The sequence below is a fragment of the Zootoca vivipara genome, chromosome 9 (genome assembly GCF_963506605.1).
Source record: "Zootoca vivipara chromosome 9, rZooViv1.1, whole genome shotgun sequence".
NCBI classification, from domain to species: domain Eukaryota; kingdom Metazoa; phylum Chordata; class Lepidosauria; order Squamata; family Lacertidae; genus Zootoca; species Zootoca vivipara.
In genome coordinates, this window is record NC_083284.1 from 67,848,758 (window position 1) to 67,863,720 (window position 14,963).

A 14,963-nucleotide genomic window follows, 5' to 3' on the forward strand; every position below is an offset into this window, starting at 1 on the left:
CTCACTGGAGAAAGAAAATGGTAACAATGTCTTAAGAGAAGAATTTGCAGCCCGACAAGAAGGCATAAAGGAGCTTACTAAAAATACTGTACAGTACTTAGAAATAACTAACGCTTCCAATGGAAACGAAACTGACAGAATGTAACAAGAGGCTTTACTCCTTAACAGAAACAACTGCAGCAACAAAATAAGGCAAATCTATGGTAAAAAGTTCAAAGAATTGCAAAAAGAAAATATAGATCTATGAAGGTGCAGAAAATCAAAATAGGAGAATTAATTCTTCTGAAGAGGGAGTGGAAGAGAATGCCTCTTGGCCTAAATCACTGCTTACAGACCTCATAATCTCTGCTGATTATTTTGAACGGGTACACAGAGCACTCGAACCGAAACTGAGAGAGGGAGCTCCCCTCATGATATAATTGTCTGCTTTGCACATTACAAGAAGGAGGAAATGTGGAATAAATTGAGGAACCTAATACCCATCACATATAAAAACAGCCCAGTTGCGGTGATGGAGGAACTGTATTTTGAAACACCCAAGAAAAGGAAAAACTCTCTGTGCTTGCACGATTAAACAAGAAGCTCGAATTAAATAATGCTTGGGCTTTTGAAAGGATCAGCACAGCGCACAGCAACAAATAGACTCGAAGCAACAGATCTCAACACTCTTAGAATCAACCTGCTTATGGAGTGGCAGCTAGGAGAGGCTGTGGAGGAAGAACACTCTGACCTTTCCAATGGAGGTTGGGAGGATGCAAACAGGAGAAAAAGATCTTGCAGAAGCCGGACACATAACAGCCGAGGAGACCACTACAACACACCAAGCAGATTCCTATGTCCTGCTTCCTGAGACAGACAGATGCCAACAACACTAACCGCTATCAGACCAAGAAATATGGACTAAACTAGCAAACTCACAACAATATTGGCTGCTCCACCACCAAATCTGCACTGTTTTGCCAAACCCAATTATCAGTACTGGCCACGAGACCAGTAGCCACATTTGAAAGACTTCTAAAGTCTTTCTGAGGATAAGGCCCATATGTAACACCCCCAATCTGTAAAGAATTCTACTCAATGCATTGGTGGGTTCACTTGACCCAATTAAACATCAATGTGAATGTTATATCGGCTATGAATTTGACCCAGGTCAGTGGAATAGACTTTGGACAAAAAAGCATTTAAGTCTCTTTTGGCAAGCTATGAGAATTAACCCTAAAACTCATATAGGTAGTACTAAACCCCTAGGAAACTGACAGTGATCCATCCCAGCGCCTCACCACGTAACTGCAGGGGCTGCCCCACACCCAGTATATATCCCCACATGTTGTGGGAATATACAGAAGTTCAACCTTTCTGGAATTTGATAATTCAATAAATTAATAAAATGACAAAAATAGAAGTTGAACTAGAATTATCTTTATTAAATGCATTTGAAGACAACAATCTGGATTTACATAATCAAGAATTAATAAGTCATTTATTATAAGTGGTGAGATGCAACATAACCAGATACTGGAAAGATATTTCTAGTAGAACGATAGACAATTGGTACAAAACAGTTTGGCAAAGAACCCTCCTTGAGACATTAAAAAATGAAATACAGTTGACATGTGGACAGATCAAGAAAGACGGCTTTCCTCTTATGTGGTTTAAAATTTCATAACATATGCTAGTATTTCAGAAAACGAACAATCCCCCTCATCAGCATTTGGCTCAATCTGGTTGATCTAAATTTAAATTTAAGCATAAATTACTGTATTATCTTAACTTTGAGTCAATATACCAGCACTTTATACTGTTTCATTGGTAACATATAGGAAAATGACTATTACTCATACTTAATTCCTCATGGGCATTTTAGCTACGTGGTATTGAATGTTACCTGTTCTATCTTGTTTCCCCCTTTGTTTTTTATTTTTATTTTAAACTGTTCACAAACCAATAACTTGGACATGGACTTTTTGAAACATATATTGTAGATATTACTGCAAATTTATTATGCTATTTTTGTGATATACAAATGTCTTTTTATTTGGATCTTTTATTATTCCTATGCTCCTTGCTTATGAATGCCAATAAAAAGTTATTCCAAAAAAAGTGAAGAATCAGTTTTGTAGGAAAGAACTCTGCTCTAAAACAAAGAGGAAAAGAATGATACAGTAAATATTTGTGTTCTTGTTAAAGAGTCATCAGGGGCTAACATCTTGGGTATCTAAAACACAGTACATATTTTATTATAGGCTAGGATGTTATGACTATCAATGTGACTATCAAAGCTATTACCAGTAGTCTTCTGCATTCTTTGATGAATTCAGAACAAATTAGCCTTTTTTTTTTCTTGTGGAGGCATCTAGCTCCCATGAAATAGAAATACAGCAAATAATCAGGGTCCAGATCAGGCATCCCCAAACTGTGGCCCTCCAGATGTTTTGGCCTACAACTCCCATGATTCTTATCTAACAGGACCAGTGGTCGGGGAAGATGGGAATTGAAGTCCAAAACATCTGGAGGGCCAAAGTTTGGGGGTGCCTGATCTGGACCCTGATTATTTGCTGTATTTCTATTTCATGGGAGCTAGATCCAGATGATGGTTTGCTGAGTGGTAACATGTGATGCAGGTTTTGTTAAGAGCGTGGGACGAAAAAATCTTAATGATCTTCATGGCAGAGTGAGGATTTGGGCCTGTTCCCCTGATCCTAGCCCAATACTCTTCTCACTAGACTGATGTTTTCTAGTGATGCTAAGTTTTGTGAGTAATTCCTTATGCTTGTCATATTTTTGTTTCAAGACTCATTGTGTGAGGATCGTGCCAGCTGCCTAGGCTGCCTCCAATGGGTGGCTACCAGAAGTATGCACTTTTTCAGTGTGTACATCACACTGTATGTTCTGTCCACACCATGACATTCTGCTGTAGAGCAGAACGTGCATGCTGGGTGCCACCCTCCCCCCTTTAATCAGTAATTAAATTGATTAAGTGTTCTTGCATCATAAATTACCATTATAGCAGCAGGGTATCATAGAACTGTACTTCTCTTTCATAAAGTGTTTTAGCAGAAATTTAAAAACTGTTTTTTAAAAAATAAAATGGCATGTTCTGAGCTAGATTCAGGTAGGTAGCCGTGTTGGTCTGACACAGTAGAAATATATTAAATATATATATATAAAATTGTCCAGTAGCACCTTAGACACCAACTACGTTTGTTCTTGCTATGAGCTTTCATGTGCATGCACACTTCTTCAGAGCTGTGATAGGTTTATTTCCGGAAATGTTACTTCCCACCTTCTAAACAGCCCCTTTGGAAAAGACAGAAGAGTAGCACTTAAAGGCATCTAGTGGAGATTGAAGTACTCTTCCATTCTTCTAAAAAAAGTCAGGCTTTCTTACAGTCTGAAAAAAGATAGAAGAACCTCGGGGGCAATACAGAATGACAGTGATTAGATAATACTGTTGTGTGGATATACAGTAAAAAGTGAATGAAGCTTGGGAATTCCACACAATAGATGCCTAAAGTGAAAGTAGTGTGGTAAGGTATATGATACCTTATGTGAAGTGCTTAGCAAGGTCTGGCTGAAAAGTGATGTATAAATTCTGTAAATTACAACAACAACAACAACAACAACAACAACAATTACAACAACAACAACAGCAGCAGCAGCAGCAGCAGCAATAATAGTTGGGATCCTTACACCATTATTTGGATTTTATTTTGACATATTAGTTTGACAGGGTATCTGTCCTAAAGTAATCTTCATGCAGTTCTGCGAAAACTCTTGCATAATTGCGCTAGACTAAACCGTTGCCGAAAACATATTCCTAATTGATATGATAGCTTTTGTTCTGGCTTGCTGTTTGTAGCTATGTCTTAAATAGCCAGCCTGTTGGTTTTAGGAACACACACCGCCTCAGTGAACTGACAGAGTATAACACCTTCTTTCATAATAGCCACATTTAAAGTTATTTTCAAATGCACAAACAACAAATATTGCAGATAGATCTTCCCCACAGGCCCTCATTCTTCTTTGTCACAGGTCAGGACTTCATTTTGTCAATAGTGCTTGCCTTATCCTTATCCAGGAGCATATAAGTACCGGTAATAAGACTAGAGTAATTCAGTCTCCTTCCTTAATCTTTATATGGGATAAGATTGTTTTTCCTCTCGAAAGAATCTAGAGGAAATGTGTGGAAAGTTGCATAGCTGAAAGTTCTCCTTAGCTTGCTAGGAAGAGGCTATAGCAGATTCCCCCCCCCCCCACTAGGGAAGATCCTGTTAATCAAAGGGTGGTAGCCAGGATGTTCTTAATGGTAAGATTAAGCATTCATTGGAATCCTCTTCAGTTTAACCAGGACATTTTCCAAGTACTTGCCAGCTGATTGAGTACCCAAGTTGCATTAAGTTACAGTGGTTCCTCTGGATACGAAAGGGATCCGTTCCGGAGCCCCATACACATCCAGAGCAGTACTTACCCTGAAACGCTGAATCTGCGCATGCTCCCCGCGCAATTTGGCACTTCTGCGCATGCACGAATAGTTGAACTCAGAAGTAACCCGTTCCGTTACTTCCATGTTCAGCGCATATGTATCCCATGTCGTTCGCAACCTGAAGCATACGTAACTAGAGGTGTGACTGTATTTTAGTTCACATTTTTCATCTTCCTTGCTCATGTATTGAAGCATTAGGAGTCATAAAAGGAAAATGTGTACCTTCTCTTCTTGAAGCACTTAAAGATCATGCCAGTTTATCTTTAGTTGTTGGTCCCTGTGGTTTAAGGCTACTTTGCTTAGTCCCCGCAGTACATCAATATGAACTCCATTGTTCTACTGTTTTATTAAACAGCTTAATTCAGGTAAAGCCTCAGATTCCTATCCCTGCATTTTTGCATAGTCAGGATAGATACAAGGTAGTTTATATGAAATTAGGGAATATGTCGTCTTCTTTTATTGCTGCTGCTCCTTTGGCTGTCTTAAATTGGAACTTAGCCCTGCATGCAGTCCTCTGCCTCTCGCCCCTCAGTTCAACAGCCTGTCTCAAAGATGAATGTATAATACTCTGTTTCTAAAAGCAGCTTTCAGAATGGCATTAAACATAACTTTCGCACCCCAAAACCTGCAGATTTTTGAGCCACATTGAGTTGAACCCATTATATTCCATTTGTATGTGAGAGAAGTTATGTGTTTTACATGCTGAAGCGTTGCATTCAATGGTTGGAAGATAAACAAAGTAGACACTGGAAAAAAATTAGTACTTTGCTTTTGAGTTCATTCAATTTGGTTAAAAAAAAATCTATGTCCCTTTTGCTACTGTGTAACGTAGTTTATCTCTTGCTAGGCTGTACTAAACCAGTTACCTTACTATTTTTTAAAATGTCTTATCTTTTGCCCTTTTACAGAAGCACTTCTTTTCATATTAGTGTACAACTTTTCACTGTAATATAATCCAAATTTTAAGCTATTGGAGTTGCAAATGGAATGCTTTGTCATAGATTTATACTTTCTTTGAATAGTAGCTGTCTGAAAGACTGATGTTTATCTTCAGTAAATATGGAGGCTAAGTGAAACACTTCAGCACTTAGTTTCATAGTCATTGGTGGCTATTGTATTTGGTCATTTTAATGTGCATTGAACACAAGTTCCTATGACTTTTGTCCCTTTCTTCCCTGCTTGTGTCAGTTTAATACAAGCTTCTTGAATAAGGGCCTATTTGTATTTATCATGTAAACAACTCTGATACATTTTAGAAATATAAATAATACAGTGAAGATTTTTCCTGATAGATTCCTCAGTGGTGCGTCGATTATATGCGGTCACTGCCAGGGCCAAAGAGAGGTGTTGCTTGTACCCAGCCCAGAAGAGTTGCCGCAATGAGTGTGGCCCAGCGTGTTGCTGATGAGATGGATGTCATGTTAGGACAAGAAGTTGGGTACTCTATTCGATTTGAAGACTGCAGTAGTGCAAAAACTATTCTGAAGTAAGTACTGAATCCCATCATTTCCTAAAATCAACCATCTTGGGAGGAGAGGCTTTGGAAATTGCTTGCTCGCTCGCTAGCTTATATTCCAGGGAGACATCTCAGCTTGGGAAGAGCTTTGAGCATTCATATGTCTGTTTCTACTATGCTGTAGTGTATATCACATTTATTTGACCATGGTGTCTTTCAGACAACCCAGTCTGTCTGTGGAAAGATAGGAATGTTTTATTTGGGTGATATGGGAGATACATGCAGTTCTTTTGTTACTTTCTCCCTGGGTTAATGTGGAGGAGCATGCAAATGCCTACATGTGTAATAGGTTATTTATTAGTTAAAAAATACATACTACTTTATTTTAGCAAAAGCTCTAAGTGGTTTACAAGAGAAATTTCTTCTTGGAATGTAATATGGACAAGTCCCTGAAGAGGAAACTGTGTAGTGTACCAAGTTTAACTTTGCTTAATTTCTTCATCCAAACAATCTTTTCAGAGGAGACTATTAATCAGGTGGTGTCACTAATAACATCACTGCAAATGGATCTAAAAGTACAAATCTGCTTCTTCTGCAGCTTAAGAATAATTAGAGAGTATGGTTGCCTTTAAAAATAACATGCAAGCTTGAATGGGTGTGACTATATTTTGTAAGGGTTTGAGCAGAGCTGTTATGGATCTCTAGTGTACTGCATTGCTAATAGGACAATGTATGCCAAGCAGTGTAGTATATACAGGGCTGAATGCATAATTATTTTGAATTTGAAAAAACCCATTTCAACTCACCAGATGAGAGTTACTGTTGTTGAATATTCTAAACGTGTGTTACAAATATGAAGCACTTAGCATAGCTGCCAAGTTATCCCTTTTTTTAAGGGATTTTCCCTTATGCTGAATAGGCTTCCTCGCGAGAAAAGGGATAACTTGGCAGCTATGGCACTTAGTTGTCCTTACATATGTTTATGTTTTTAGGGGCATCTCACTGATTCAATTTATGCAGATTTGAGCCCCCACTGAGTATCTAAATATGGAGTGAAAAACTGAATCCAATCAGTGGGCTGGACTGGTTGATAGCTGAACAATGCTGTCCACCTGTCAGTCACCCGCTTAACCCATTTTTGAAATCAAACTGTGTGGGCAAAGGCACTGCCTGCAAAGCACAGCTGAACATTGGGGTCTTGGAAAACAGTGTGTGGCTTTTGTAAGACCTGACAATCAGCTGGTTGTTGGCCCTTGCAGAGTGCTTCCCAAGTGTCTGCAAATCATACATGAGATCAGGTGTAGGGCAGCCCTGCTGCATCAGACCAAAGGCCCACGTAGCCTGGCACCCCGTTGTTCCTGCAGCCAACTAAAGTTCTATGAAGCTCTCAAGCAGAATGTGAGCACAGCAGCACTCTTCCCCACTTGTGCTCCACAGCATACTGCCTTGGTTCCTGGAGGTTCTCTGAACCTGTTCTCTGCTTCCATGGCTTTTATAGGGGAAAAGCTGCATTCAAAACCTGCATGTGTCCTTGTGTGAATGCAAAGAGATGAGGGTTATAAAAATAAAGAAATAAAGAAATGAGGCTAGAGTAGCAGTTCCCAAACACTGCGCTATGAGAGAACGGTGGGAGTGCAGTGAGGAAAAAACAAATTAGAGGTTTCTTTTGCGACCAATGTACCTATCCACAAAGGGAACTACTTGCTACATCTCTGTATGACTCATTGTTCTGGCCCAGAACAGATACACTTGCTGCAGCACAAGCAGGTAGGTTCCACTCAGCATAGATAATTTTACATTCTCCAAAAGCAGACAAGTATTGCCTGTCAGGCAAGTATTGCCCATTTTTGAGGGGTGCAGGGCAAAAGTGTTGAGCTTCTTTTAGGGGAGTCAAACTTGTTGAGCTTCTCTGGAGGGAGCCAGTGATCTACCACAGATGTCCAGTGATCTACCGGTAGATCACGATCTACCTGTTGGACGTGCCTGGTATATATACCAGAAATATGGTCGTGATGGAGAGGGATCTGTGTGGTATTTCTTGCTTTCATCACTCAAATAAACAGGAAAGCTGGGAATGACATTGCACTTCCCCTAAGCAGCTAGACATACCTTGCTGCCATTATTAACATTATTAACTCATGACTATAACAACCAGGATTTCAAGGGAAACGGAGTAAGTGTGGTGCCAACAGTGACAAATACATTGGACTGTGTACAGTTTAATCCTTCCAAGTTCAGGAAGAAGCAGATAGGAGAAAGTTAAGAGCATTTTCTGTATGAAGTAAGGGAAGAAGAAAAAACACCCAGTATCTGGGATTAAAATATTGCTTTCCTGTTCAGGTACATGACTGATGGTATGTTACTACGTGAAGCTATGAATGACCCTTTGCTGGAACGTTATGGAGTAATAATTCTTGACGAAGCCCATGAAAGAACACTGGCTACCGATATTTTGATGGGAGTTCTGAAGGAGGTTGTAAGGCAAAGATCTGATTTAAAGGTCAGTAGTATATATCAAATGTAGAATGTTGGAAAGCGCATTTGTAGAAGATGTTCTCACTACTGGATGGCTTTGCACATGGTTAAATAAGGTTTGCATTTGTATGTGTGCTTGAAATTTGTTCATAGTGGGAACTTTTATAATTCATGGAAAACCTTAGGTTCTAAGTAATATTTTAGCAACTTTGTTCACCCCTTTCTTCCCCAATGTTTGCTTTATTAAATACACAGTACAATCCTGTGTGTATTTATTCAAAAGCAAGTCTCAATGAATTCCCAAGTGAGTGTACATAGGATAGTAACAAGCAAATGTGAATGTGACGGTGTGATCGTATTGGTTTTGATATTCACGTTGCATTTTACCTGAGAATTGGTATGTGGGAGCCAACTTCCAAATAACACCTTTTCCCTTTAATATTGCAGGTTATAGTTATGAGTGCAACTCTTGATGCTGGCAAGTTTCAGATTTATTTTGACAACTGTCCTCTCCTCACTATTCCTGGCCGTACGCATCCTGTGGAGATCTTTTATACCCCAGAACCGGAAAGGGATTACCTTGAGGCAGCCATTCGTACAGTAATCCAGATTCATATGTGTGAAGAGGAGGAAGGAGATCTTCTACTTTTTCTTACTGGGCAAGAGGTATTTTTGAGATTTTTTTTTCTCATAAAGGTTGCACATGAGGTTATTGCACTATATTAAAAAAATATTTTCTCTTAGGAGTTCCTAACTGCTTATTTTTCAACAGTGGCAGAGTTTCATAAGAAAAGCTCTGTGTGGATTACAGTTGAAATACACTAAATGGACAAACAGTAGTTAAAATGTAGACTGAGAAAAATAGTACTTGCATCTCAAGGAGAATGCTTTCTCTTTATTAATTTTTGCATAATCTCATAGCTGGCACCTGTTCAGGACTTTATAATCAAGAGGGTTTTTAAAAATTATTTTAAAGGTTTCATTTAAAAAGGTTGCATTTACTGGAATCAAAGTCATAAGAGGCTATCTATGAATACCGCGTTTCCCCAAAAAGAAGACACGGTCTTATATTTATTTTTTTCTCAAGAAGACACACTATGGCTTATTTTCAGGGGATGTCTTATTTTTTTTATTACGCATCCAGCCTCGCCTCTTCCTTGGCGCCCTCCAGAACTGCACCTATCACTATGTCTTATTTTTGGGGTATGGCTTACCGTATTTTTCGCTCTATAAGACGCACCTGACCAAAAGACCCACCTAATTTTTAGAGGAGGAAAGGGGGAAAGCCCTTGTGTTTTTTGGATCAGCTCACAGTTGTGCAGCTTTTTTGCAAAGGGGGAAAGCTCCATTTTTTTGAGCATCAGCTCAAAGTTGTGCAGCTTCTTTTGCAAATGGGAAACGCCCCATTTTGGGGGGGATCAGCTCACAGTTGTGCAGTTTTTTTTTTTTGCAAAGGGGGAGAGCTCCATTTTTTACAGTTTTAACTGTGTGCTCAAATCTATAATGAAATTCCTTTTTCTTTCTGTTCCAACGAATACCAACTTAATACTTGAGGAATTCAAGTTGCTACTGTCTCTGCAACAAGATAGTAGGATGCAATTTAAGTGGGAAAACCTGTATGTTTTCTGCTTGACAAAATACCGTATATACTCAAGTATAAGCCAACCCAAACATAACCCGAGGCACCTAATTTTACCACAAAAAACTGGGAAGCCTTATTAACTCGAGTATAAGCCGGGTCACCACACCACAAATCGGAGGAGGAAGGAGCAGCCCGAAAGGGCTGTTTTCGGGCTGCTCGCTCCTCTGCCGACAGTGGCAAAGGCGGCGGAGGAGGAAGGAGCAGCCCAAAAGGGCTGCTTTAAGGTTGCTCGTTCCTCCTCCGCTTCTGTCAGAAATGCACTCAGGTGGGACCCTCACTCGAGTATAAGCCGAGGGGGGCTTTTTCAGCATAAAAATGCTGAAAAAGTCTGCTTATACACGAGTATATACCAGGCATCGCCAAACTGCGGCCCTCCAGATGTTTTGGCCTACAACTCCCATGATCCCTAGCTAAGAGGACCAGTGGTCTGGGAAGATGGAAATTGTAGTCCAAAACATCTGGAGGGTCGAAGTTTGGGGGTGCCCGGTATATACGGTATCTGTAATCCCTATCCACAGTCTTGGAATATTGAGGGGGGAGGTAGAGTGCTTTATGGTGGCAGTTGCTGGGTTTCTGTGGTTCACTGTGTGATTGTAGATAGTAGTGAATGTGCTGAGGTGTCCCTCCCCTACGGCTTTAATTAACTTAAGTCTCTTGCTGCATGCTGGCACATCTGGGAGCAGTCACCAGTGCCCTTAGTCATTTGATTCAGCAGTATGGTCCCCCCAGTTAAAAAACCTGTGTTCCTGACTGGCTGGACACATGAAACAGCAATTCAATTGCTCTCTCCGTGTGAGGTGAGCTGTATGCTTCTTTGTATATTCTTTTCATGTGAAAGAAGCTAAAGGGATAAAGAGCCTGGTGTGTGGAACTCCCATTTCTCTAACGTTTCAGGGATTGCAGAAACTAACGGGGACAAGGTGTAAAAGAAGATGTTGTTTTGGGGACTTGCATTCAGTACAGTATTAGTATTTCCCTCCCTGACTTGCCACCTTCTGCAGTTGTAGTTGCTGAAGAAGTTCTTGATCTGTTGTAGCCATTTCTTTTTGATTAGGAGGCTGTGCTCACCTTGATATAAAATGTCAGAAGGAATGAACAGATCCCTAGATCTTGTAGTCTGTTGCAGCTATTTCTGACCTAACTGTGCTAGAGATACGCAGTATAAAAAGCCGCACTAGCCTTTAATGTCCTGCAGATACTGGAAGAGCCCATGGAGCCGGTTTGGCTAGGGCCTTGGTTTGGAGCAATATCTGTAAACGTGCTAGTCTACATTTGAGAACCACATTTCTTTCTCCTGGATGAAATGGAACAGATTTACCTTAGCACAGTCAGCTGTATGATAGTAAAAATAAATTTCAATATACCGGTAACAGGTTGTACTTTGCCGGTAATACTTCACGACACAACCTGGAGGTGCAAGAAAATAGCTTTATTTTGTGTATTCTGCTGATTTTTGAATTAATAGACAGGATTGCTCTAATGTGCTACTGATAAAAACATATGCCCATGAGACATGTTGGCTTTGCTGCTTCAAACTTTAGGTGTGCAGTTGCCTCATTTGTCAAACATTGTAAGCATATATGTCAGAAGAGACTTTCAGAAAGACAGTTTAAAATTTGTAACATTTTTCTAAATTGCATGTGACTAGCAGCAAGACAAGAAACATCCTGCACAAACAACTACAGCAAAGACAAAGTAGGACCTGAGGAATAAATCTTTTTGTAAAAACATGTGTAGAAAGTGAATTGACCGTACAGCTTATGCACTGCTCTTTGATGTAAACCGCAAGAGAGATGGATATAATGCGAAGATTTCTTCCGTTGCTTTAAATTGCCTAGCAAATGACTTGCTTTCCATACTGCACCCTTGTGTACTCATTACAACTAGACACATAAGCAAGCCATTTCAGTTGTCCAAATGTTCAGTTGCATCTTCTCTTTTTTCAACTTTCCAAGGAAGCACCTGTACTAACACGGTAGCCCTAAGTATGTTTAGGACTAACACTAATGTGTTCTGACAGTTAACTAATGTATTCTGCTGCAGCTGAAGACAAAAGGCATTTGTTTGATGGCAGTTTGAAGTATCTATAGAAACCTTAACTATATTTCCATCCTTTGTGGAGTTGAAACCCAAGGAATTGCATATACACTACATAATAATTAATTCTCCATTGATTTTATGATCGATTTAGAGGTTAGGAGAGGCTAATTACTGTTATTAAAAGTAACCTTTAGTCCAGATAGTCTTAATCTTTTTATTATATTCTGAACCATTTTCCTATATAGATATTCTTTTATGTTATGACTGTCCTGTGGGAAGACAGCAGGAAAAAAAATCGGAATTAAAATTTGACTGTTTCTGCACTGTGGTATAGCTGGTATTATGTGTTTCAGCCAAAAGACAGAGCTCACAGTATGAAGAGAGGGAAGGCATTGTTAGATATCGTGTAGCAGTCAAATTACTACTAGTCCATTGATTCTTAAACTGCAACAGCCACGTGGTAGGTTGCTTCAAAGACCTTTGTGGCGGCCATTACATGAGACAGTTGCTCACAGTGTTAATTGCTCTGGTGGTGCCTTTTCAAAGACTTTACCCCCCAAAAAAACAACCCTGCTTTTCTGCATGTTCTTTCAGGTGGTTGGTAAGACAAGAGTATTATACTGCTTGTGGTCACTTGGGCTGCAGTTTAGGAAACACTGCTCTAGTTGTACTTGTTGTATTCTGTTACCTGTTAGGGGGCTTCTGCAGCAACACTTTCCACCTGGCTATACATATTCAAATGTATGCACATCGTGTCAGCTATGAAAGGCTATTATGTGTACATTTGCAACTTGTGCCTTTTACATGTGTGGAATTGGGATTTCTGTCACTGTTTCCATGCCTATCCTCAGGTGTATATCCAAGTACAGAATGTTGCATTAGAAACTATTCTTGATTAGCCAAATCCCTTTGGCAAAATGAATCTGGACAAAAAAATTAATGATATTTCGAAGGACTTCCAAAGATCTCCTTGTGAGAAACACCTTAGCTTTTTTAAAAAATAAGTCTCATATCCTACTGTGGTTTGTTGTTACTGCTTTGGTTTCTTAACATTTCCTGTCTTCCCATCCAATATAGTTGATAATATCTACTTCCGGGGTTGGAATTTTGAGCTACTATAGACTGGTGCTGCATATGTAAATGGGCCTTTTATTTATATGTCAGATACAAACCAACTATGTTCACATGTTGATGTGGAATAATGTGAATTACTTCAAGGCTGGGACTTCCTCAGCCTTGCTCTCCATAGTTGAGGGGTCGTGGAATTGGAAACTTTGTGGTTGCTGGTCAGCAGAGTAGAAGTACAGAGGCTCCTCAAAGTGGCACACAGGCAGAAAAGGCTGCTGAGCAAAATACTTCCCTTCCATTCTCCTTGGGGAGCCAACGCTTCAGCTCATTGGTGTGCCCAGAAGAAACAAATATCTTAAGAGTCTGTCACTGTTGCCTAGCAACCTTTCTTGGAAGTGCAGAGAGTCCTATCTCATAGCTTTGGTGGCCCTGTTTTCCACTCTGTGCTGTGGAAGAAAGATGCTTGTTCATAGAAGCACTTGCTATTCCAATAGTGCCTTTGCTCTTTTCTGTAGCAGCAATGGCAGGACCCAACCCTGGCAGTAATTGAGGGGGCTTGCTGTGACCTCTTATTTTTGTTTCCAAGCAGATTCTATGGCTATCCAAAAAACCAAACTGTAGAATCTTACTCTGATTCTAGCACATATTTGGAGAACTGAACTTACTATAAGATCATCTGGTCATTAACCACGAAACTACCTCCCTGCCCATTTTGAATTCATATTTTGTGTTCTTTTAATCTGACATATATAGGTTTTACAAACCTACTATGGTGATTTCCACATTCTAAAATGGAAAGTTCAAATTCTTCCGTTTTAATATTTTAAGTATTGACCATGTCTATTGAGTGAGCGCTTTTATAGAGAGTCTTGGGTTCCACGAAATAATCTTAACCACATTGTCTGATGCTTTTGAACTAATATGGTCACAGTATGCATTCACTGCAATTAGAACACACAATATACTCATTGTGAATATAAGCAGGAGATATTAGAATGCATGGTATTGTTTCTGATCTATAGCAAATTACTATGAGGCTAACAAACTTTGCATGTTACTGGATATATATCATAGGTTGGGTTTTGGCTTCACCTGTTTTGAAACTATTTTTGTGACATAACTAGAAAGTTGCCTGAACTTTTTAAACATCTCAGCAGCTCAAAATACCTAAATCATAGCTTTACAAAGTAAGTGTATATTTTTTGTTTCTAGTTTAGTAGACCAGTAGGGGGCATGCTAACCCAGAGTGATAGAGGTATTTCTTTTTACATTGAAATCATTTTTTCAAGAAAGCACTAAGAAACTAAAAACAAACAAAAAACCGTTTCTGATTTCAAAAAGATATTCATGCCGTTCCAGTTCCCCTCTTAATATTTGAGACTTTTTTGTAGCAAGTTCTATTGAAGTATAAAGTGATCAGTAGGTGGTGTGATACTAGATTGTTGAATAGAACTCGAAACAAAAGACAACTACATCTTCATTGAAGTCTGGATTAGAAAAGAAGTGGTAGAAGCATAATTTCTGTAGCAGCTCTCTGTATAAAGTGCATGGTTCATGCCTTCATCTGTTTTAGAATTAAATAAAGTGGTAATAATGTTGCAATTCATGTTATTCTGTATTTTCCACCATAGGATAAGTTAATGGGTGAGACTTGCTCAGAACTTTAGCAATACAGTATCTTAGCTTGTTGATAAATACCTTGAAGTTCAATAATACTGTAGCCTTCTACATAAGAAGATACAAAACAGTTTTTAGTAAGAGTTCTGAGGTCTTTCATAAACCGTGTTAACTTGGACTGA

At 39.3% G+C, this 14,963-nt stretch overlaps 1 protein-coding gene across 1 annotated transcript in view; it reads left to right on the forward strand.

Moving 5' to 3' along the window:
- DHX15 (DEAH-box helicase 15) overlaps positions 1–14,963 on the forward strand; it is a 46,149-nt gene that overhangs the window by 12,178 nt on the left and 19,008 nt on the right. The window contains exons 3-5 of the mRNA XM_060278958.1: positions 5,776–5,969; positions 8,280–8,439; positions 8,862–9,080. Of these exons, the coding sequence (XP_060134941.1) occupies positions 5,776–5,969; positions 8,280–8,439; positions 8,862–9,080 (573 nt within the window). The remainder of the gene's footprint in view (positions 1–5,775; positions 5,970–8,279; positions 8,440–8,861; positions 9,081–14,963) is intronic.